Source organism: Channa argus, chromosome 1 (assembly GCF_033026475.1).
Source record: "Channa argus isolate prfri chromosome 1, Channa argus male v1.0, whole genome shotgun sequence".
In the NCBI taxonomy this organism is placed as follows: domain Eukaryota; kingdom Metazoa; phylum Chordata; class Actinopteri; order Anabantiformes; family Channidae; genus Channa; species Channa argus.
The window spans coordinates 37,328,135-37,350,503 of NC_090197.1; the positions used below are offsets into that span (position 1 = coordinate 37,328,135).

General features: G+C 38.4%; 2 protein-coding genes across 9 annotated transcripts in view; both read right to left on the reverse strand.

Moving 5' to 3' along the window:
* Positions 1-2,653, reverse strand: part of adam12b (ADAM metallopeptidase domain 12b) — a 71,976-nt gene extending 69,323 nt beyond the window's left edge. Inside the window, exon 1 of one of the 4 annotated variants that reach the window (XM_067517947.1) lies at positions 2,095-2,653. In XM_067517947.1, the coding sequence (XP_067374048.1) occupies positions 2,095-2,209 (115 nt within the window). In that variant the 5' untranslated portion in view covers positions 2,210-2,653. The remainder of the gene's footprint in view (positions 1-2,094) is intronic. The other 3 variants (XM_067517965.1, XM_067517956.1, XM_067517970.1) reach the window with 3 other exon arrangements.
* Positions 2,654-5,460: 2,807 nt separating this feature from the next.
* LOC137133885 (uncharacterized) lies at positions 5,461-20,371 on the reverse strand. Of its 5 annotated transcripts, none has more exons than XM_067517978.1 (10): positions 20,236-20,371; positions 19,373-19,742; positions 19,105-19,286; positions 17,610-17,671; positions 16,420-16,511; positions 14,494-15,499; positions 12,766-12,929; positions 11,142-11,322; positions 9,289-9,352; positions 5,461-8,735 (listed from the first exon to the last, which is right to left on the reverse strand). In XM_067517978.1, the coding sequence occupies exons 3-10, from the start codon at positions 19,131-19,133 to the stop codon at positions 8,603-8,605; spliced, it is 1,731 nt and encodes a 576-aa protein (XP_067374079.1). In that variant the 5' UTR covers positions 19,134-19,286; positions 19,373-19,742; positions 20,236-20,371; the 3' UTR covers positions 5,461-8,602. The 5 variants fall into 5 exon arrangements, 4 of the variants coding, with proteins under 4 accessions (XP_067374079.1, XP_067374088.1, XP_067374097.1 ...); XM_067517987.1 differs by having other exon boundaries at positions 5,461-6,240; positions 8,636-8,735; positions 19,105-19,742; XR_010915335.1 differs by lacking the exon at positions 9,289-9,352 and having other exon boundaries at positions 5,461-6,240; positions 8,636-8,735; positions 19,105-19,742.
* Between the last annotated feature and the right edge of the window lie 1,998 nt (positions 20,372-22,369).

Consider the following 22,369-nt stretch of genomic DNA (forward strand, 5'->3'; position numbering starts at 1 on the left):
CACACCATTTTCCCACGTCACACATGGTGCTACTGTTGAACAAAAGTCACAATTCACAAAGTCACAAGTGGCCCAGAGCTCTGTCACTCAGATAGGATACATGTACACTGTTACCCATAAAGTTGGAATAGAATTATTTTTACCTCATCTCAAATGAAATTGTGATGACAATGTGAATTATTCTTGATTGATAAAGTGTATATCTTCTCAAAACCTTATTGATCAATCTCCTTCAACCATATCGCAGTAAAAATTAAACCACAATTAACCTTTGCAAAAAAGAGAAATGTGTCTGAAAAGAAAATTATTCCAACTTTATGGGCAAAAGTGTATATGTTTTGGTGCATTGGCAAGAAGGATTTGTATTGTCATTTGTTCTTGGAGGACACTCTCAAGTGTGATTTTAATAACTCGGGATCAGTTATTATGATAATTTTAAACCATGTATTTTTTTTTGCTCTACTGGGCATTACACCTTTTTTTTAAATTGTATTTTTCCAATTGTGCTACACGAATCTACCAGTATGTGCTAGATTTACCATTGAAGCTAATCATTAAATGCCCATCTTACAAACATTACACAAAGGTTTCACAAATGTATCAAGTTATTTATCTACATATTTGCAATTAGCTAAACTGATATAAAACAGTTTAAACAAGAACAGAGGGAGAGTCTGCCTCATGAAAGGTCCTCCTACCACTTACAATATCTGAGCACTGGCTGATGAATGATAAAAACACTGCAAGCACTCCATCAAGGTTTAGAGAAGCTATGACAAACATTTTAGAGTGAAGCCGAAATCAATATCCTCCAAACATCAAGAAGTGGGTACATACTATACAATTTTAATACTCACACTTCCACTCAAAGCTATTTTTACTCCCTGCATTCATATATTAGCTAACCCTGTGAGTGAAAGCTTTAATGACCTCACATTGAGATGATCTGTGCAGTAAACATCTCATGAATTGCATCTTTCTACCTCTCTGCCAGCATGGGCAATTTTAACGGAAGCTTTGCTATAACTTCTGTTGTGCTATTAAGTATGCACCCTCAGGCTTTCTGTTGTTAGCACAAAATCTATAACAATGAACAGCATTAAGTGCAAGCATTGCCTAAGAAACACTGTGGTCCTTTGTTGCATTTAACTTTCATCTGGCTGAAATTCATTTAAATTATTAAAACATGACCCTAAACCATCTATTTTTACCACAGTGAGACCATTTTTTCTTCTTTTCCTCTTCACATGACTCGTAGGCACAGAACACTTATTGTACCATCAGTAACTGTAACGCAGAAATGCAATGTTGTTATAGCAATACACTTAATTAGATGGACTTATAATTGTGAAATAATTAGTTTAGACTTATTTTTGACCTTGAGGCTTGCTCAAACCTGCCACCTTGGAAGAGATGCTTTTGTTTTCTGTCTTTATCTTTTCCATTATTTTTTTTTCCTGGTACACACACAGCCACATAAACATTAACAGGCACACATTTGTTTCCTGGCACATGATCGGTCCTATATGTGCAATATCTGGCTACCACTGACTTGTTCATTCAGGGGATTCATTTTAGCAGCTGAGGAAAAATAACATCCTGTTTGGTTTATGTTAAGTTTAGAACCTAAAGCTATATCCTCGTGGAAGTTACACATCTGTCCATCCCCACAGCAGTCTCACTTCCCTTTATTGTTCCATCTGAGCTGCAAAATTCGTGTTGACAAAAAGCAAACTCTCTTTCTTCACTGGCTGCCCCAAGTGTGACATGTACAGAACGGTGGTGAAAGGAGCTTTCAGACAAGACCCTCGTCAAAACTGTGGGTAACATCAGTTATTTTACGTGTTAGATAAAATACATGTATGATCACAGGGCAAATAAAGCATTTACGACCATGAAATGTCTAAAAAGTAGAACAACAAGGGTAACCCAGCTACAAAAACAGCTACTTACAGGGGATGTGTCCTGATCAAATTTAGTCCAAACACAACAGAAATCATGTTCGACCTGTGCTTTAAATCCTGCAGCACTGCATAAAATTGAGCCAGTACGCCAATTACAGAATTGGGAACACTTTATGTTTAATTTACTCACCCTCCAGTATGTTGTAAACCATGTTGTCAGCATTTTCTGTCGCAGTGGACAAGCACCAGAGGCAGAGAGCGTATATCAGAAAGGCAAAGTCCCTCCGCTGCCTCCAGGTTCTCATGATGCCCGGGCTCGGTGTGTGAAACGGGCGGAAAGCGCTCCGGTCTGAGTGCGTTGGTAATGCAGCACGACCAGACACGTTACACAGATGATAAGGCGGGCTACAGGTCAAAGCAGTCCACAGTAATGTGATAAGGAAAGACTATAATATATAAAAAAAAAAAAAAAAAAAAAAAAAAAAAATGCTTCAACACCGACACTCCAACAAGATGCAGCAGGCTGTCACTTCAAGAAAGCAGCTGTCAAAAACTTTTCCCTACTATGTTAACGGACGTCAGAAGAGCAACAACATGGGGAAAGACATCCGAATACATATGTCGGCAAAACGTTTGTATGTGGAGATGTTGCTGCTGTGATGGGGGTTGGACAGGGTGGGACAGAAAAGACAGAAAGAGAGGATGCTGGAGAGTAACGAAGCGGACTTACGATCCCCTCTCGTACTGGAGCAGCCCCACTTTGCCATGTGCATTTCGGTCTCCGCTGGGTCCTAAAAACATACAAACCCGATCCCTGCCTCTAAACTGTTAAACTTTAACCTTTTTTCGAGACAGGAAAACTGTCTGCTTTATATCCAAAAGCTCACATTTAAATGCACTAGAAAATGCATAACTAACGTATTCTGTTAGTGTGAAAAGCCGAGCCAACAGATAAAGTCTACAAAGACAACTCGAGCTGGCGTAATGTTTAGTTAGCAAGTTAGCTGCTAAGCTAGCTAAACTTTTCAAAACAACTTCATGATGGAAGATTTTGCTACATAACAAACAACCGAACTGGGGGTAAAGGCAAATGATAATAATTACAAATCTTGTCCAAAATTCCGTTAAAGAAGAGAGGCCTTTTAAACATATGCCTACATTTACAGACTAATTGCAGTACAGCACATAATAAGATTTATGGTAAATGGTCTGCACAGCTTCTCATTCACCCATTCGCACTCACCGGCAGCGAGTAAGCTGGGGTTCAGTGTCTTGCGGACATGATCGGAGGGGCCGGGAACCAAACCAACAACTGATGGATTGGTGGTCAACCGCTCTCCCTCCTGAGCCACAGTTGCATGTAAATTTGACCTGAAAGTGAAGAATTCTGGCTTTGTGTGATTCTGTTGGCCCAATAACTGTAGCAAACAATGTACCATGTAGAAATGCCTACAAAGATTCAAATAAATAAAGTAGATCATCCCCTCTCCTGACTCCCTTCTGTTATGAATGCAGTCTAGTTGTGTGCTTTTAGAAGAGAGCAGGCTCTAGGCAGTTTCCTAGTTAGAATATGCAATTGCTAATGCAGTGTGCTTCAGAATATAGTGTGAGACACTGTTGAGTTGTGTGTAATAAAATCTAAGTTGACATTTCAACAAATACTAAGCTTGTCACTTGTTGAAGCCTAAGTTCCCACTAAAAGTTTCTGTAGCAATATTCAGTGATATTCAGTGATGCATTTTATTTGGGAAAATGCTTTTTGTGTTTACAGTATGTTTAAATGCATCTGTCATGTCATTGCAGTTTATAATGATGAGATGAAACAGAAGCATGTTATTATTTAATTTTTATTATATATTTTAAAAGCTATTCAGGAATCAAAATTAAAATTCATTACTCATTTGGAAATACCTCTGGGATCACATAGTTTTGTCATTCTCTGTGAGACATGCGCGCACACACACAGACACACACACACACACACACACACACACACAGTGTCATTGCTCTGGCCTCATCTGTGTTTAGTGCAGGATACCTGATCTGGTTCAGCTAAATATTTTATTGTGTGTGTATGTGTAAAAAAAAAAGTCACAGATGTCTCCATGCTGGCGTCAGTTCACTCCACATCTCCTTAGAGGCTACAAACTACAAAAGAAAATGAAAAAATGCATTGCTTTGCCTGAGATGACTTTGATTGAATTACAGCATGTCCTTAAAACCCCCACATTGTGACAGTGTATCTCTATTTCCTTTTCTTCTCTGAAGAGTTTTATTAAAATGTACAGCATCAAAACCCCTCTTACAAGTTGTACTTTATCTGCTTTTAGCTACCTCCTGACTTTTTTGCCTATTGATCACCCAAAGTTGATTCAATTGTACCAATTTCAAGGTCCATTGTATGTGAAGTAAATATTGCAGATTTTATTCTGCAATATTATTATGAGGCTATTTGTATTGACGTTACATTCAGAGCTCTAGGGCAAAGAGCTGCTGCTAGAAAGAGATGGCCATGACACTTGATGTCCATATGTTATTTATGCAAGTGAAATGCCTAATGAATCAGTGGCTCAGCTTGAATTTACACAATTATCTCTGCGCGCTCACTCCCCTTTCTAAGACGCACACATCAGCCTTGCCCTCAGGCGGTCTGAGTCAGTTAAGGCAATTGCAAAGCCAGTGAAGAGCACATAGTCGATATTATGTGGGGATAGCAATGTGACATACAGACACATGAGGCCTCAGAGAGAGATGCTGACTGACAGGAGCCCTTCTCCTCGTATACAACTGCCTGTCAGTCTGTGCTCATCATCTGGAACCATCCTACAAGGCAGGACAGCCCTTCTCCCATGGTGATTCCACTGGCCCTACTGGTTACATAGGTAGGCTATCAGTTAGGTCAGTAGTGGATATCAGCACTTATTTATTATGTATAATGTCTTAGCAACTAACATACTGGATGACACAGCTTTGGAGTACATTGTGACTGGTCCATTACTTTTTTCTGTAAGAAAATCAAATATCATACCAGAATAAAATAAAAATTGTATTCAACATGGCATTTTCTTTGGGATTTAAAATACTGCAAACCACTCATCAAAGTCTGTCACAACACTATGTATTTTTATAGTGTGTTTGTCTGAGACCTGCGGCACATGTCCTTCCCTGCTCTCACCTCATCCCAGCAGGCTCTGTTTAAATGCCACAGAGATGTCAGTCACCTTTACAGGCTATATGTGGAGTGCGGTCCCAAGCTGTGCTCAGAATTCTCCTCTCTTATTACAATGTCATCTCTGGTTTGGAGCTCTGTGACAAAGGCCCCTTTCACAGGCGCTATGTGTCTCCTGAGTTCGATTAGCTTGGAATTCCAGTGTTCCGGATGGGAGGTTCCAGGGGCCTAGAGGCAGACGTGAAGCCAATGACGAAACGTAGTTCTCCCCTCTCCCACTTTACAAACATCTACAGTACTATAGCAATGACAGAGGCAAGGTGCTCTGCTCAAAGCTGTGAGACTCAATTTTGTGGAAAATGACACTGCTTCAACACAGGATGTCCTTGGAATGCTTTTATTTCCTTTTGAAACACATAAGGGAAAACTAAGTAGGAATTATGTCATTAGAAAGTGAAAAAAAACATGATTAATATACGTTGCACTTCATTTAATGGGTGTTAATTTGAAACTACAAATGAATTGTGAATCTTGTGAAATACAAAGACATACTTTATCTTAATGTCTCTTTATTACATTGATTCATATGTAAGAGAAGAAAAGAAACTTTCTCAAAAGTGACCCATTGTAAAGCGTTGCAACAGATCATTTAATAATGCTTTATGAACAATGAACGGATGTAATGCATTTATACTTGTGAATTTCACGCTTTTTAATAGGTCATCAAGTACAATTACACATATGTAAACAGTAAATAATTTATTACCAATTATTAATGTTTTATTATATTAATTGTAGTTTATTAGACGATGGTAACAATAACAGCGCTCTGTGATTAGGAGCGTTGTATTCCTCAGTATTTGCAAATGCCTGTTGACAGTCAGCAAAATCCATTTTTTATTTTATTCTTTAGTTGCATTTGTTTTGCAATGTAAAGCAGTCAGGCTGCTAAGATTAAGAAAAAGGCAGTTTAATAGAAAGGGAATCTTGTTAGAATTGTATGTGCAGGCATAGAAAAAGGTGTGAACACATTATTAACAGTAACAGTATTGAATCTGAAATTGAATTATCATCTCGAATGTACTGTACTTGGAAAAAAAGAGAAATAACAGCGAATGATGTCAGTTTGCCTTTCAGTTATCTTTGCAGGATCTGGTCCAGAAGTCTCTGTAAAACAAGGTAAACAACAATAGTAGTGGTAACCCCCAAAAAACAAATCAAAACCATATCTATCGGCACTCAGACCTTCCTTCCCTCAATCTTTTAAGAGCAGCTCTGCATCACACAAGAGCAAATCCCACTGCTAAATTGGCTTTCGCTTCCATCAGCCTCACCCCTGAGGTAGCCAAGCCCAGGTGGAGAATAATTCTAGCTTGCTATCTGACCAGACACCCCACTATGCAATCACCCTTCTCTTACAGTACTACCCAACAGCTGGAATCCCATTTCAGCCAAGAGTCAAAACCATCCACCCTCTACCCTATGCTATCAGAACCCGCTGTGAGTCTTCTCTGCGCTCCACCTCTCTATGTGTCTGGGAGATATTCTGACAAAAAAAATGAGACCTCTAAAACACACACATATCAGTGTTTATCAGGGAGGAACAGTCTCCTTTTCTTCCAATCTCACTGTGGTTGAGGCCAGCTAATAGCTTTATTTGAAAGGTGTCAAGGTCACACTGGCTTCTTCTCCAGTCTTGTCTGTTCCATTTCCACAAGAATAAAGTATACTGCTACAAAGCCATTTGACGTCATGTTGTGCTCATTAATTGCTGGCTGTGTCAGTAAACCACACAATGCTGATTTACTGTAGATTCAATGTTTTTTTTAAATGAAACTTTTCAGAGGCCTGAGGCAAACCATTTTGCATAAAATAAAATTATCATGATGTCCCAGTTTACATAAACAGTGGCAAATGAGAGAAACCAATCATCTTTGGATCATCATTCCAAAAACATCTTGGTGAAAACTCTCTCTCTCTCTCTCTCACACACACACACACAGACACACACACACACACACAGACACAAACATACACATACACACACACACACACACACACATTCTGTCTCATCAGCCACTATGATTGTGTAATTATGTGTAAGAGATTGGAGACATCTCTTCACATTTTTCACATTTCACCTGACTGACAGTGAATTCATTGTTGTAGTTAGGTTATAATGGGAGCATGAGTGAAGGCTCAACCACAAGTAAAGCTGTCACTGACACTGCATGCCCTAAATATATCATTCATTTGCCACATGCCCCACTCTGTTGCATGATAAGGACACTGCCTGTTAAAACAGGTCTTATGCATCATGTCAGCAGGACCTAAAATAAGTAATAATAACTGATACTTACCGGGTGAGGTTTGGTTTCTGCAGTCATAAAAGCAAAAGTTGCACCGTGACTTTGTAGAAACTATGAAATGGACTGTGAGTTATGGTTTAAGCTTACATTTGGTACTAATTATTTGGTTTTAAAGAAAACAAACAGATGCTGAAAAAATATATATAAACCTGAGTAATACATAAAAACAAAAAGAAACAAACAAAAAAACTAGTATGATAAATGGACTCAAATGTACATGCATTTGTCTGAGTGATAGTCCAGTGTGACGGAGAATCTGGCTTTAGCAGTCAAACAGTGACCTCTGCTGGATGATGATCTAACCATATTTCACTTTATCCTCCTATGTTATGGATGTCCTCTCGATTTATTTATTACAAAAACAAACAAACAAACAAACAAACATAAACAAAAATAGGATAACTTCTTAAAAACTAAACCAATCCATTTGTATTTTAATTGGCTTTTTTGATGTATCAATTTGGGTATTTTAAGGTCTGTCTGCTGTAATGTTGTTTTTTTGATTATATTTTAGATTTTGTTTTTGGATGTTTGTGTGAGTATTTAAACTCCTGCAAATTGAATTATACCTGGGATTACTGCAACAGATCCATTAATGAGTCTGGTCAAATACCATTTGAATCAACTTAATGTATTCACAGTTAGATTAAAATGCTGTTGCAAGAACAAGTACAACCACAACCACATTTTTAATATTTCTCATTCTCACCCACAGTTAGGACCTTGTACAGACTAGATTCCTAAAAAGTGTATAGTCCTACTGTCTGTGTATCACGTAGACTCAAAAATAAAAAGAAAGTAAAAATACAAATGTTGTTTTTAACCACTGCCCTCCTACTAGGTGACAAATGAGTGTGATTAGACCACAGTAACATCAACATCTCAAAAAAATAAAAAATAAAAAAATCTTTTCATCAACTTTCCTGGAGCAAGATGAGAAAATGAAACACTGATGCAGTATTAAACAGCATGAGATGCCTTTAGAAAACAGCTAAACCGGGGTGTTATAAATAGAGTACTATGCTCAGATTTTAAGATTCTTTTGGTGCAAATTTGTGTGTGTGTGTGTGCATGTGTGTGGGGTTTTTGTTAAATTGAATTGGATTTATGGTTTGACACAGGTCGAAGTTTTGATGTATAATAATGTTTTGAACTGATTTTTATACCAAAAATACTGTAAATACCACCTCTACCTTTTTAAAGACCTCTGCTCGCAGCCTGTTAGTTTGTGATTCAGCCCTTTTTTTCTCCTCCTCTTTTTTCTTTGTCACCTCAGGTAGCTTGTTGTAAATCCTGCACACACAAAAAAGGCAAATTCATACAGGGGAGGGGAAATGTGGTATCAGACGTCTAAGGGTGCCTGAGCTAGGCCATTGACTGGCATACTAGAAACAAGACATTATCTAGTGAGACCACAGCTGGCGAAAACCTGGATCCACTGATAAACAGGTCTCACGCAGACTCCCTTTTTCACTCTGACAACTACAACCAATTTGTTAAGAGATCGTTCAAGTTAGATAGCGTCGCTTTTGAAAAACTAAATTCAATGGGCAGTCATCATCTGATCAGGTGTGCCTTTTCAGATAAGGGTAGAAAAAAGAGAGAAAGATAAGGCATACAGAGGGTAGCTCATATCTCCTGTCAAGACATTTGGGCTTGAAACATCTATTGAATGCATACAGTTTGTTGGTGTGTGAATATGCACTGTGTTTGTGCACAACCCTGCATGTGTGACAGATGAGACAAAAAAGCTTGATGGATTGCAAGTAAAAAACAAACAAACACACAAACCCACAAAGACAGAGGAAAGACATCTTCTCATGTGGCTCTGGTTTGGAGGACTTACCGTCTGGACCTCAGCTGCATCTCTCTGCCCGATATAGACCTCTCTCTAGGCTTGAAAAGGTTATCTAGGACACACACACACATGTTCAAGCGCGCACAGACACACACGCGCAAGCACAGAAATACACACAGGAATTACTAAAAAGAATTAATATGTAAATTAATCGTGACTATGTAAATGAACACTAAGGACTGTGTATGATGTCTTTTTTTCAGACAGTTACACACTTCTGAGTTGACATATGCACACAAATATTTATGTGTGCATGGACACATGTCAAACACACACACACACATATATATATATATATATATATATATATACACACACACACACACACACACACACACACATATATATATATATATATATATATATATATATATATATATATATATATATATATATATATATGCGCCATACCGTACAGACCAGCATATTCCAGTCTAAGAAGTTGGATGATAATGTCTCTCATAGATTAAAGTGAATCGCCTGACTGCTGCTGCTCAGGTCAACAGCACCAAGACTCTTTGTGCATAATTAGACTTCAGACTTCAGTCGGGGACCAGTTTGTGCTACTCCTCATTTCATGACCTTGCAAAACCTAGCTGGAGTGCTTCTATTACTCGATGTATTATGCCTCCTCTACTTTATTCATCTTTTTCTAAAAGGGTTGAGCAGTCAGGGGTCCAGTACTGTAGGATTTGCTGTGATTAAAAACATGCGGGTACAATCAGAGTATGTTTAAGACACTGTGACATTAACCCACGTATTTAGATAATCTATCAAATTCTTAAAATCGCAAACTCTCTCAAAACACACAGTTGAGAAACTCTTGAGTTGAACCTGTAGAGAGAAATGTTGGATGTGATGTGTGCTCACACTAGTTGAACAAAGCCTTGTCAGAGTTTGTAAGTCTGACAGCTTCAGTATGGGAGGAAGATAAACAAGACTCTGGCTGAATATCTAACAGCACTTCGAGCACTGAAATCATAATCTGCTCCTTTATGAATGTCAAACCATATCACAACAATTTTGAAAAATAAATACTCAGTGATGCGGAATCACAGATGTGGATATACAATGTAATTTGCTGCTTGGTTGTTTTCCATAAAAGGTTTTCGACATCTTTATTGAAAACAAATAGAATTACAGGCATTTTCATTGAGCTGGATAAAATATGTGAAAAAACAGTTTTACATTAGGCATTCTGTACAAAACTCTTTGCATCATGTCTGGTCTCATTTTGCCATCTCTGTTTTTCTCACTTTATGAATCAATATTTACTGCTTATAATTTGACATTGTTAATATGGTTGTAGATAGTTCAGCTCATTGTAGCCGAGGAAGAAAAAAAATACATTTTAATGATTTGCACATTTGATCAGAGCTTCAGTGAAAATGCTTTGACTGAGCTGCAGTACTAGATATTGACCAGCAGAGAGCAAAGTTGGATAAATGCCTCTATATTCTCTGAGATAATATGTAAACTCCACCATTTTCCCCAGGACCAGCTCAGATTTTTATGGTTAAAATGATTCTATAGTTCCTCCAAACGCAAACATTAGTCAGTATGACGACAGCCTACTTATTTCACATATTACTCTATGGGGTTAGATGAATGTCTTGCTTTTAGAAATGAATTAACAACTTAACAGACAGGAAAAATGCTACAGAATTCACATAGAAAATGAGGACGTGCTCTGGCCTGGAAGTGCTGAGCTCAAAATGCTAGAGTGTGAATTGCTCACTATCCTACCTCCACATCCAAAAGTCATAGGATCTTCTGTCATATGACCTACAGCACTGTTGTGATGCTGCTGTTATGATCTGTGATCGCATTATTGGCCTTACCACTAAGTGGATGTGGTGTGGTGGAGTTCCCCTTTTGTCTGCTTCGATCCTCCCTGAGCCATTGTAACTGGTCTGGATTGGAGTCCTGCAGTGCTCTCCTTCTCTCAGCCCTCTGCTCCAGTCTTCTCACCCGACTCTGAGATCGGCTGATGAAGTCCGGCCTTAAGAGCTCCAGAGCCTCCTGGGGTGTGAAGAGGGGTATATACTGTAAAGTAAGCTGCTTGTCAGTGGGAACAATACAGTACAACTCATAGACACTAATCCTGAGGAAAGCGGTTAAAAATATCCATTGGGTTAGAATCTATTCTGTAAATATCTAATCTGTTTCCTAACTTTGGAGAAGGCTTTTCACAGGCTTGTAAAAGCTAGGAGGTGTAGGCAACATGGCAATAATATGCACAGCTTTTGTGGGGATGAAGGTGAGAGAACTTTACTCACAGGGGGAATCAAAATCCTTTATAAAACCTCACAAACACTGTGATAAAAGTTAACTGGATTGTTCAAAAAAGCTGAAATAGAAGGAAAAAATGGGGAAATGTGTGTATTAAAGATTGTTTCATTCCTACTCTGCTTGGCAGAGGCCGTATCAAACAGCAACTAAATCAAGTGTAAAAACTACCCCTCAAGAGATGACTCTGCTGATTTGATAATGCGTATTCCAACAGTAAACACATTAGGATTCTCTGTGTGGGAAACCTAATTTTAAATAGTCTTATATATTATCACATAGATTTCAAAGGCTCCACATCTCACATATACTGCACTTTTTCACATGAGATTGTAAACCTTCTGTGGTTGCACTTTTTCATGGTGTTTTGTTGTCGTCCAGTCATAGTTCACTCATTATTTGATAGTTCTTAAATTTGATAGATTAAAAGCAGAGAAACAGGAAGAAATTTTTAAATAAATTCCCCAATGGTGTTTTCCTCACATGTGTGTCTTACATTTTTATCTTACATTACATTACAAAACAAATCTCCAGATTCCAATAATGACTCATTTCAACTCCACTGACTGAAACATCAAAATCTGTTTCCAGGTCAGGGGTAGTCACAATGCGCATACAGAAAACAAAAACAGTATAGGGTTTCTGGGAGGGGCTGTGCAAAAACGACAAAAAAAAAAAACAAAAACACATTTTGTTGAGTGAAAAGAGAGCTTGCCAGATATCTTTAGCTCTGCTTCATGTTGAAGCAGCTACAGAAAATGAACTACTACAAAGATAGTACGCCACAAATACGCACCGAACTATCAGTATTCAAGTTGCATTGTGGGTAATGTACTGAGCACCAAGGTATAAAAATGCATGATACAGAAATTAAAAAATAATTTTATGGTGCTTCCAATCATGTGTCATGGCCTTCTTCAGTGTTTATTCAGTTGTCATGGTGATAGGCCTTGCTTAAAGAGACACAGATTATGAGCTTTCCTACACATATAGTCACCTGTTGTCCTGTTACCTGTTACATGTTCTCTGCCTGTGGTTGTAGCATGATCATAACTGAACCATCTCCATAAGTAAGTAAGCAAACTTAATCTGTAGATGAAGCCCATGAGGTGGGTTCAAAAGGATGGGCAACCTAACCCTTACAAGTAAGAAACTGTACAGAAATATGGCTCCTACTTTGAGGGTGAGAATCTTGGGTGTCTCTTCCAAAAAGTCAGCCTTCAGTCGCGAGCGATAATAACAGGTCTCATCTAAAGGCAGGACTTTTGGAGTTTCTGATTTGCTTGCTTGTTCGTGTGTTATGTCACTCGCTGTCTGGTGGCTCCGTGTTCTGGTGTCCACTTGAAAGAGACAGAAAGAAGCGAAATGACTGTGAAATTTCATTTGGAAAGTCAGGTAGTTCCAAAAAAGTAGATTAGATATCAAAGAGCTATCTTATTTTAAAAGGGTAACTTATTTGGAAAAATAATTTGAATTGCATGTGACCTTTTTTCTTGTGTACAGTGCTGCTGTTTGGTGTTACATAAAAGACACAGATGTAATCGACAAAAATAATAATATTCCACTCTCACTAATTTATATTTACAATTTTCACCTTCTTGAGTTTCATCATATCCTTTGTAATCCGAAACGAATACATGATAAATGCCCAAATGAATAGACCGAGGGTTGACCCCAAACCATCCCCATACTGTAAACTCACATACACACACACCCCTACCCCCTCAGCTCACGGAGCGGAAAAACCCACAGGGAACATGAGTGTGGCCAATGAATAATTGAAATGATGACAGAGCATTCGTTCTGCACCTATAACGCCATTCTTCTAGTGTTTGTGGAAAACCTATCTGCACTGAAAAGCCTGGCACAACCATGTGACATGTAGATAGAGCATCATCACATGCTCCAGGAAACGTGCAAAAAGGTAATATGCTGAAACAGGGTATGTCTTTCATTTTAGCTTATAGCTTCATTCTAAATGAACCGAACCAGTGAAAAGAATGAAAGATCAACAGAGAAAATGGCAGAGAAAGTGCAGCATGGTGCAAAAAATAAATGTAATGAGTGGTCAGAATTGTTTAATAATTAAAAAGTGGTGTGTTGCATTTTCTTGAGACAGCCCATGAAACAGGGACTGCAGGCAGATAAACCTCTGAATTTGCTTCAGGGAGCGACATCACATTTTCCTTTTGGTTGTGACACTCACTTGTATTGTCATCCATGCTGCAAGTACAGTACATATACTGTGTTGTCTGTCAGATTATGAAATATCAATTAATTAATTTTTTTTAAACAAATGTCAAACTCTTTGTGTTTCACACATCTCTAGAAAATTGTAATCTCCAATTAAACAGCATTCCCCCCCAAGTTGTATAAACCTGCTTACATTATATATCTAATACAGCTGTCATACAACCTTGATTTTATCCTAAATTATGTACCAGGAAATTGTAAGAAAGATTCTCCTATCTTTGCATTTTGCAAACCGTTAAGTTTCTATGTAAAAATGTAAGGAGTTAGAAAGTCAGAAATTTTTGTTTTTTTGTTTATATCGATAGTTTCACTAAATCTTGCATGTTTTAGTTGGGATTTATTTCAAAGAAAGTTAATGTACAGTATGGTGTGTGTGTGTGTGTGTGTGTGTGCACGCACGTGTGTGTGTGTGCGAATCTATTAAGAATATATGAGTTATCAATCAAAAGGTGAGAGGGAGAATGAAAATCTGGAAGACCTTTCATCCTCTAAGACCACCATGGCACCACATTCCACTTGCTGTTACGCCGCGGAAATGTGATCCTATCTACAATAGGTTCAGAATATATGAGCTGCTGAAAGGAATATACAGATCAACTGGCTTGGGTACTTAAGATTTTCACTTCTAAAGACAGGTGATGAAATTCATACCTGGGCCAGTATTGAAAGTGTGCTGCCTGTGCCTTAAATTGCGGAAAGCTGCCTCATCTGCATTCCCCTTCTGCTTCCCAGCTTTTGTGTTTGAGGGGCTTGGCCCTGTGAATGACAATAATCCCAAAGTAGCACTGTGGCGCTGTGTGTCTGAATCACCAGCCTTGTTGTTAACACCATGAGCGGGTGCTATTTGCTCGACCTTGGAGCCTTGCTGCTTTATTAGAAGGCCTCTGCAGTGAACCAAACTACTCCCTTGGCCATTGCATTTGTTTCTACCTAACATGGCTGCTCTGGGTCTTCGGTACGCCTCATTTGTTTTGGCTGATTTGCTATCTGCAGATGATCTGCAGCAGGATGAGACACCAAAGCGAAAAGAAAAGGTGGACGAATACAAAGTCTGTTTTCTTTCTTTATCTGTTCTTCTTCCCTCTAGATCCACAAGGGAAATGGAAAGTGACTTATCCAAAAACACAACAGTTCTATGGGACCACAGAGGTACCTGATGATGGATACAAGACTGGTAGGAAGGCTGTAAAGACAGGTTCCTTAATGAGCTACCCATCACATCTTGCTCTCTGTCATTCTCCACGTAGCTCAGTCTGTATTGCACATGTTGTACATTGCTTTTTTCTGGATCTCCTGCAGCCAATCCATCAGCTGATGAGTAGGCTTGTCTGAAGTCAGTTGGCGTCTCACACACAGGCTGTTTTGGAACAGATGGATACACAGGGTCCTTTGAGGTGGAGAGGGGTGGCAGGACCTTCGGGGCTCCAAAGTTAACGGAAGAAAATGCAGCCGTTGGACTCCTTCCTGCTACACCTGGGACAGTCACAGTCCTGAAGGGGTCGGAAACTCCACTGCAAGACCCTCTGTTTGCAGACTGAGAGCAGACAGACGGTGGCATTGCTCTAAGAGACAAACCCTCCTTCTCCTCTTGCCCCCACCACACACTCCATGACAGGACATTCCTGTGCAGTGAAGCAGTGATATACTGATTTGAGGCCTGTAAAAGAGAGAAAACAGAAACCTTTGCATCAGCAGACTCTTGTGCAAACTAAGACATTATGGCCACTCAAATGAAACCAAGAATTACAGCAACTACCAAGATATTATTGTGATGTGATTTGAGGGACTTATTATCTGCTCTCTTGCTTGATTAGTTTCTCCATCTGTTGCCATGCTCATGTAGTAGCTTAATGGGCAGCACTTAGAGACATATAATTAAAAAAATATTTTTTAGACATTATTCCACATTTGTCATTTTAAAAACCAACTATACTCTGCTCTATTGTTCTTTGTGTGTGTGTGAATTCACTCAATGGAATAGATATATATGAATTATACCTACATTCCTGGTACATTTGTTCCCAAGACACCTTGCTATTTTTTCCCCTTTTCTTCCCGTTTGAAAGGCAAACAATGAAACATCTTCCTCAAACAAGCTTTTGTGTTGGCTCACCTTCCTAAATCCCAAGGGAATGTGAGCCAACTCAGGAGAGTTTCAAACAAATATGAGTTTGCTTAATGAGTAATTTTGTCTCCTGCTTGAGTGCAACTGTAAAGTGGAGTAATGCAAACTTGAAGAGATTACCTAATTAGATCAGAGATCACACAATTATAGAGATATTTCTTCACAACAGTAAAAAGGATGTCTTGCTCCAATGCTGTAATACCTATCATTTTAAAACATTTCTGACAGCGTAAAATAATTATAATTTATAATGTCAAATTTGTAATGTCATTTCCCTCTGTGTCTTATTCCTGCAGGGGAGCCCATTTGCATCCACAAGTGAAAAAATGCACAAGGACACATCACAGCTCAGCAGTGTATCCACCCCGTATTTGCAGAAACATATTTAGTGGGTGTTTAGGTCATGAGGACTTGGGTAAACACTGAAGTACTGTATAAACAGAGCTGTTTACCTCATCGATGCTGGGTGTCGATAGGTTTAGGAATGTCCGACTGCAGAAACCCATAGACATCAACCAGCTCTCTCTTATGTTTTCATCTGTCACTTCACAACAGCAAAAAAAAAGTTTTTATATTAGAACACCAGTGCTTTTGGATTTCTAGTAACACACAGCATACACGAAATTAAATGGAAGTCCTTTTCTAAGGCTTGGACTACCCCTCACTATTATCAGACTTATCTACTCATCACAAAAGCCTAGCTATCCCGTCACTGAAAATAGCTTTTCTGCTAACACTTCAATATCACATTATTCACTTCACTTTATCATCCCATCATTTATTCCATGCTCAGAGCCATGCTCATTCCCACCTATCAGCACCCAAAAGAAAAATCTCTCTCACTGGCTTTCTGCTCCTCAGCTCAGCTGATGATGACTCTCCTAACATGATTATGAGCCTTGCTTGCCTGGCACATTTTGGATAATTCCTTAATACCGAACAATAGCTTAAATGTTTAGGCCTACTTTTTCAGAAAACACAGGACAGGGCTTATTTTCTCATTTTATTCAACAATTTAATTCTGTTTTGTTTTTTGTTTTTTTTAAATTTATGATACATCTTATGCACAGCTCTTAATGCAGCTTGTTCAAAACCCAATGTAACAGTTACAGTCAATATACTAATGGAGGCATAATTTACCCTTTAAAGAAATATGTCAATAGGTTATACAACGTCAAATTGAAACCATGTTATTGGCCTTTCTAAGACTTTTGCATGAATGGCACAGTATATATAATACAAGAAAAATAATTGTGTTTACCCTACAGTATGTGTTCTACTTTGAAGTAAGTCACATGGGATTGAAGCACAAGCTTGAACAACAATCAAATTTAGACATTCACAGTTTCACCCCATTTTGTCTTTGATTTATTTTTGCCCATCCAGAAAATATATAATTGGAGAAAAAAAACAAAACACTTTTATAATGTTGCTTTCTACAAAAGAGGGGTGGATAAGATTTTGGTTGTGTGAGAGAAAAGACCACTGAAGAAAACATGGCTTGAAATGGATAATTATCTTGTCTGTAAATTGCTCACATGGTTGCGTTTCATCATCTGTTCAAAAAATCCAATTAAGATTGAAGAAAAGTACAAAATCTGAAAACAGATTTGTGTTTGTTAGTGTTTGTGCTTTTTCTCACTCTGGTTAATCATCTCACAATCCCTCAGATTTTCTGGGCTGCTCCTTTGGAGGGGCTCAACCCTAAAAGAAGAGTTTAAAATCAGGATGTTTACTTGTAATGGAGTACTGTGAAAGTTTGTTATTATCATTTTTCTTTAATAAAGGATGTGGCCACCTCCACCTCTGCATACAGATGGATGTCAAATTGATGTAAAAAAGATAGAGGTGAGTAAGTATGTTGGAAAACATAAAGCAATGAATGCAGAGCAAGGACTCACTGTATTGTTCTAATATGAAATTATATGAATCGCTTACTTGTGTATGCCCTTCACAGTCAAGCCAATTGAAAAAGTGGGAGTGAAATTATAGGAAGCTCTCTACACCACCATCATCAGAACAACAAATGAGGCAATATCTTTTAAAAAATCAGATGTGCATCCATTGATTTGCAGACTCTATAGAATAACGCTTAATACTGAATCTGACAATAAGACTCACGGATTTCAGTTTTTCTGGTCTTTATCCCTTAGTAAACCTTATGCACCTACAAACATCTTGTCATTATGCTACGTAGATGTGTGCATGAGAAAAACGAGAAATAGTGTGTTTGTGACAGCACGCAGAAAGGGAGCAGGGCTCGTATTTGGCCAGTGTGGCCACATGCTTATTGTTGCGTGCATGGAAACCGGTGATTGAGTAAACCTTTGTGCTCCTGACAGAGCCAGGAACAGAGAGGGAGGCCATGGGACCTACAGCTGGTTAGGAAGGAGACGGGCTGTGCAGAGCCGTGGGCATATGAGAGATAAACCCATCAGCACAGCAAGTCTTGAAATGAGGCTCACTGAGGGAGCTCTTATACAAAACACTGGTATTCAGATGTGTCACATACTGTATGCTGGTGTTAGCTGACTGACTGTCATGGACTAGTCCTATTATCCTGGCCTTTTTCTTCATGCACACAATGTCCCACACTTCTATACACACTGTCCTTTGAAACGCTATTAACTATTTTTAAAGGAAATGAAAAAGGGTGGGTTTTAGGATTACCGTGTTTCAATTTCAAATATGCTGTTAATAAGTTGCGTTAGTTTCTGAAAGCATGTGTCAGTGAATCATAGATTATAGGGGGATGTGAGTGATTCATGCTCCTTGTTATCGGCTGCAGCACTTACATACTGGTTTGTGTATTAGAGCAATTTGTCAAACCAAGTCAAGCATGCTGTAATGGTCATGACTGCGGGTCGCTGGAATGTGGTCACGTGAGACTTAATCTGTTCGAATTCAGAATAGGAAAACATACCAGTAGCTTCAGGATTTTTCCCACCTGGAACAGCAAGAGTTTATAACACAATCTACAAGTGTTGAAAGCATGCTTGGTTTTCTAGCAGTTGGAATCTTCATATAGTACAATGTATTTTTACCATAATGTCCTGGAATGTATTTATTTTTTGGGTGACACACAGTCAATAAAAGCAAACATGTCAAATCTCATTAAATATATATTGTCTTCTCACCTGATACAGCAGTGATGAAGACAAGACATCAACTGTTGCTGCTCTGTCTGAACCGGAGAGATCAACTTCCCTCAGCAGAGGCCACAGGACCATTTCTCCTGCACTACAACAGATGTGTGCAGTCAGCGGGTAGCGGTGTGCGCTGTGGTCTTTTCTCAAACCCCAGTCAAAAGCCCTCTCAGCTGACAGCGGATCAAGGAGAAAAGCTCAACTCATCAACCGAGTCACTATGATCATACAAATAAGCCTGTGAGCTTACGTTAGTCACCTGAGAGCTAGTAGGAGCTGCTTCTGCCCTGCAAATGAAAGAGGAGATGAGCCTGTGTCCTTGGTAGAAGTTTAACAGCCAGGTGGACACACGTCAGTAGATTTTGATATTTCTTGGTTAATTCATTCTCTGGACATGTTTGCCGGTTAAAAAACAACCAGCAGGGACTTCTGCAGCTTGCAGCAGTTCCCCAGGCTTTATCCATATGATGGAGTCCTCCAGTCACACAGCGCACTGAGGCTATACTCCACCATCCCCAGGGCTCAGGCTCAGGTAGCAGCTCTCAGGTTTCACGACTTGCATAATAGGTCCCCACTGCACAAGTTATTAATGGAGTCAGAGGCTCTCGACATCTCCTGCAGTTCCCTTACTGATGCAGCAAAGAAAAAAAGTGCATGTATCAAGAGAGATAAAATAAAAATACAATGGTTTTCACCCACTTTTACTCTTTTCCCTCCTTACTCAATGCAATATGTTCCAAAGATATTTTCCCAAAGTGACCTGATTGTGGACAACAGAAGAGAGGAAGCAAAGGAAAAACTATAAATAAATGTCTAGATAGGGTACAGCGCTGAAGCTGCTGAATATTCAACTTATTGTTTCTCCCCCTTTAGGAAACCCAGACAAAGTAAGGTAGCATTAAACCTACTGTGAGTTTACACTTTCTCAATGATAAATTGCCGTAACGAAGCGTAACAGTACAAAGAGTGAGGTATATTTCACTCCTGACACTACTGACAATCCAGTGGTTATGCTGATATGAATGCTGAAAAAACCAATGTGTGACTTACTAATATCTCCAGCTATTAACCTGCTGTCTCACTAGTATGTAGGTATGTAGTAGAAATAATTTGTATACTCACTGATCATCCTAGAGTTATGCAGAGTGGATTAAATATTTTACTGTTCATCATAATTAGGAAGTATTTTTTATTCTATATCTTATTCTATAGTTCTTCTTTCATATCTATTGTCTTGCTGGTGTCTTCCTCATACAATAACCACAAAAGACCAGCTAAGCAATGCAATCATGTGTTTTTTATAAATCAGCAGATACATTTTGCAATCACGTGGTCACGATGCTATGTAGCTTCTAACATGAGACGATTTGTAATGACATTGTCATAACGCAATTCAGACGCTAAATGACTCGGATAATCAGCAGATACATTTTGCAATCACCTGACAAATGCTGACAAATGTATGTAACAAATAACCAGTTTCAGAAAATAACAATCAACTTCTTGTCACTTGCCTTGTTGGTTAGTTAAAAAGAAATGCACACATTTAATGCCATAATACTGTTATTATATATAATTTTGCTTCATTTAGTTCAGTGTTGAGCCACGGATTTACTCAACAGTTTTTGATCTAGAAATTTCCGGAAAGCTTCTGTTGCTTCACAGCTTGGACTATAACCCATCAGTTTGTTCTCTGAAGAACACTGCATTACAATTGTCACTGTTGAGTCCACTGCACTGCACTGAGCTGAGCTGGGTCTTTTGAAATCAGCCTCATACTTCTTCCTACCTCAACAGTTTAAACATTTTTTTTAAATTCCTATTTGAACCTCAGCTATGGATGGATGCACTCTACAAGATCTTTTGAAATAAATAGAAAAAAAGTTGCAGTTTCACTCCAATATTCAGTTTGAAAGCTCTGTACCTGAGAATAACTGTGAAATAGGGTTTTCCCACCATGCCTCAGGATATATGTAGGGGAGCCTATTCTGAGGTAATCCTATTAAAATTCTCATGTTGTACAGTGTGTCCACACTAAGTCTTCCAGCAAAATCACTTCATTTGATTTACACAGGTTCAGATTTTAAAAGTTTTAAAAGTGGGCCTATCTCTGTAATATTAACTGTTTTTAAATTAGATATCCTTGCCACAAAGAGTCAAACAAGTTTGACTCTGCTTCAAACTTAATCCCAGGTAAAATGTTGAAGTCATTTTTTAAAAAATATGAAAACAGCCAAAAATAATGGCTAAGCCCCCATTTTATATTTAAATGTGTTAGATTTGTCTCAATACAATCTAATTGCTTTCATGTTTTTGTACATCTGAAGAAAAAAAAAGCTAGTACAGTACTAATGGCTTAGCTTGTTTTATACTAAACATTCTTTAGACCTCATCATATAATGAGGATTTCCTTAAATTAAAATGGAAAAAACTAATTTGCATTTTAACTTTCAAGTATAGGTGTCTGCTTATATAATAATGAAACTTTAAGTTCCTTTCTCATTAGTTCCATCATAATTAAAGTGGGGTCACATGTGCAATAAACATATTCCCCTCACAGACATTACTGGTAAAAGACTGGGGAAATAGTTACTAATACAGACAGGCCTGACGTGTGAGGAGTAGGGAGGAATGAAATAACAGTATATATGAAGAACCTTGCCACGTTTGTTTTGCTCATCTGATTAAATTTGTAGAGGAAGCAGCTGGATTTTGATTAACTTGATTTCACTTTTGCAATCACGGCAGAATGGATGCAGAAGCAGCTCTGTGACAAAATAGCATGAGTGTGCATCATGACACAGGGCCTAGAGTGAAAATGTTTCTAGTGTCCATATTTTGCATATGCATCTATAACTTTTCATCAGGTGAACATTTGTATTTGTGTATTTGTTAGTAATTGTTTAGTAAATGTTTTTACACAACATCGCATGAACGGATGGATGCAAATATGGCTTGAATCAATATAGACAGTGAATAATTTGGCTGAACCTTCATTTTTAATTTCCTTGTAAATGTTCCCTGTAAATCCACTGTGATCGTTCTCAGAATATTTTCCATTAATACGACAGCTTTTGATACATTATTCGAAAATAAATTGTGGGATTTGCATGGTCTTAAATGTATGGATGTCACACACTGCTATTAAAGCCAGCAGTATTTGAGGGAGTTGGTAATTATGCTGTCATCTCTAGATGAAAATCCCCTCAAAGGAAGCTGGTGACCAAAAGTATAAATATTATTTTTGAGCACTTAA

What these genes read in the sequence shown, in the direction of transcription:
- LOC137133885 (XM_067517978.1), bottom strand. Translation starts at nt 19,133, where the DNA reads ATGTCTTGTCTTCATCACTGCTGTATCAG. An exon ending in CACTTTCAATACTGGCCCAG is followed by an intron (nt 12,930 to 14,493) that starts GTATGAATTTCA and finishes GTCTCTTTCAAG; the next exon opens with TGGACACCAGAACACGGAGC. An exon ending in CCAAGATTCTCACCCTCAAA is followed by an intron (nt 11,323 to 12,765) that starts GTAGGAGCCATA and finishes TTCACACCCCAG; the next exon opens with GAGGCTCTGGAGCTCTTAAG.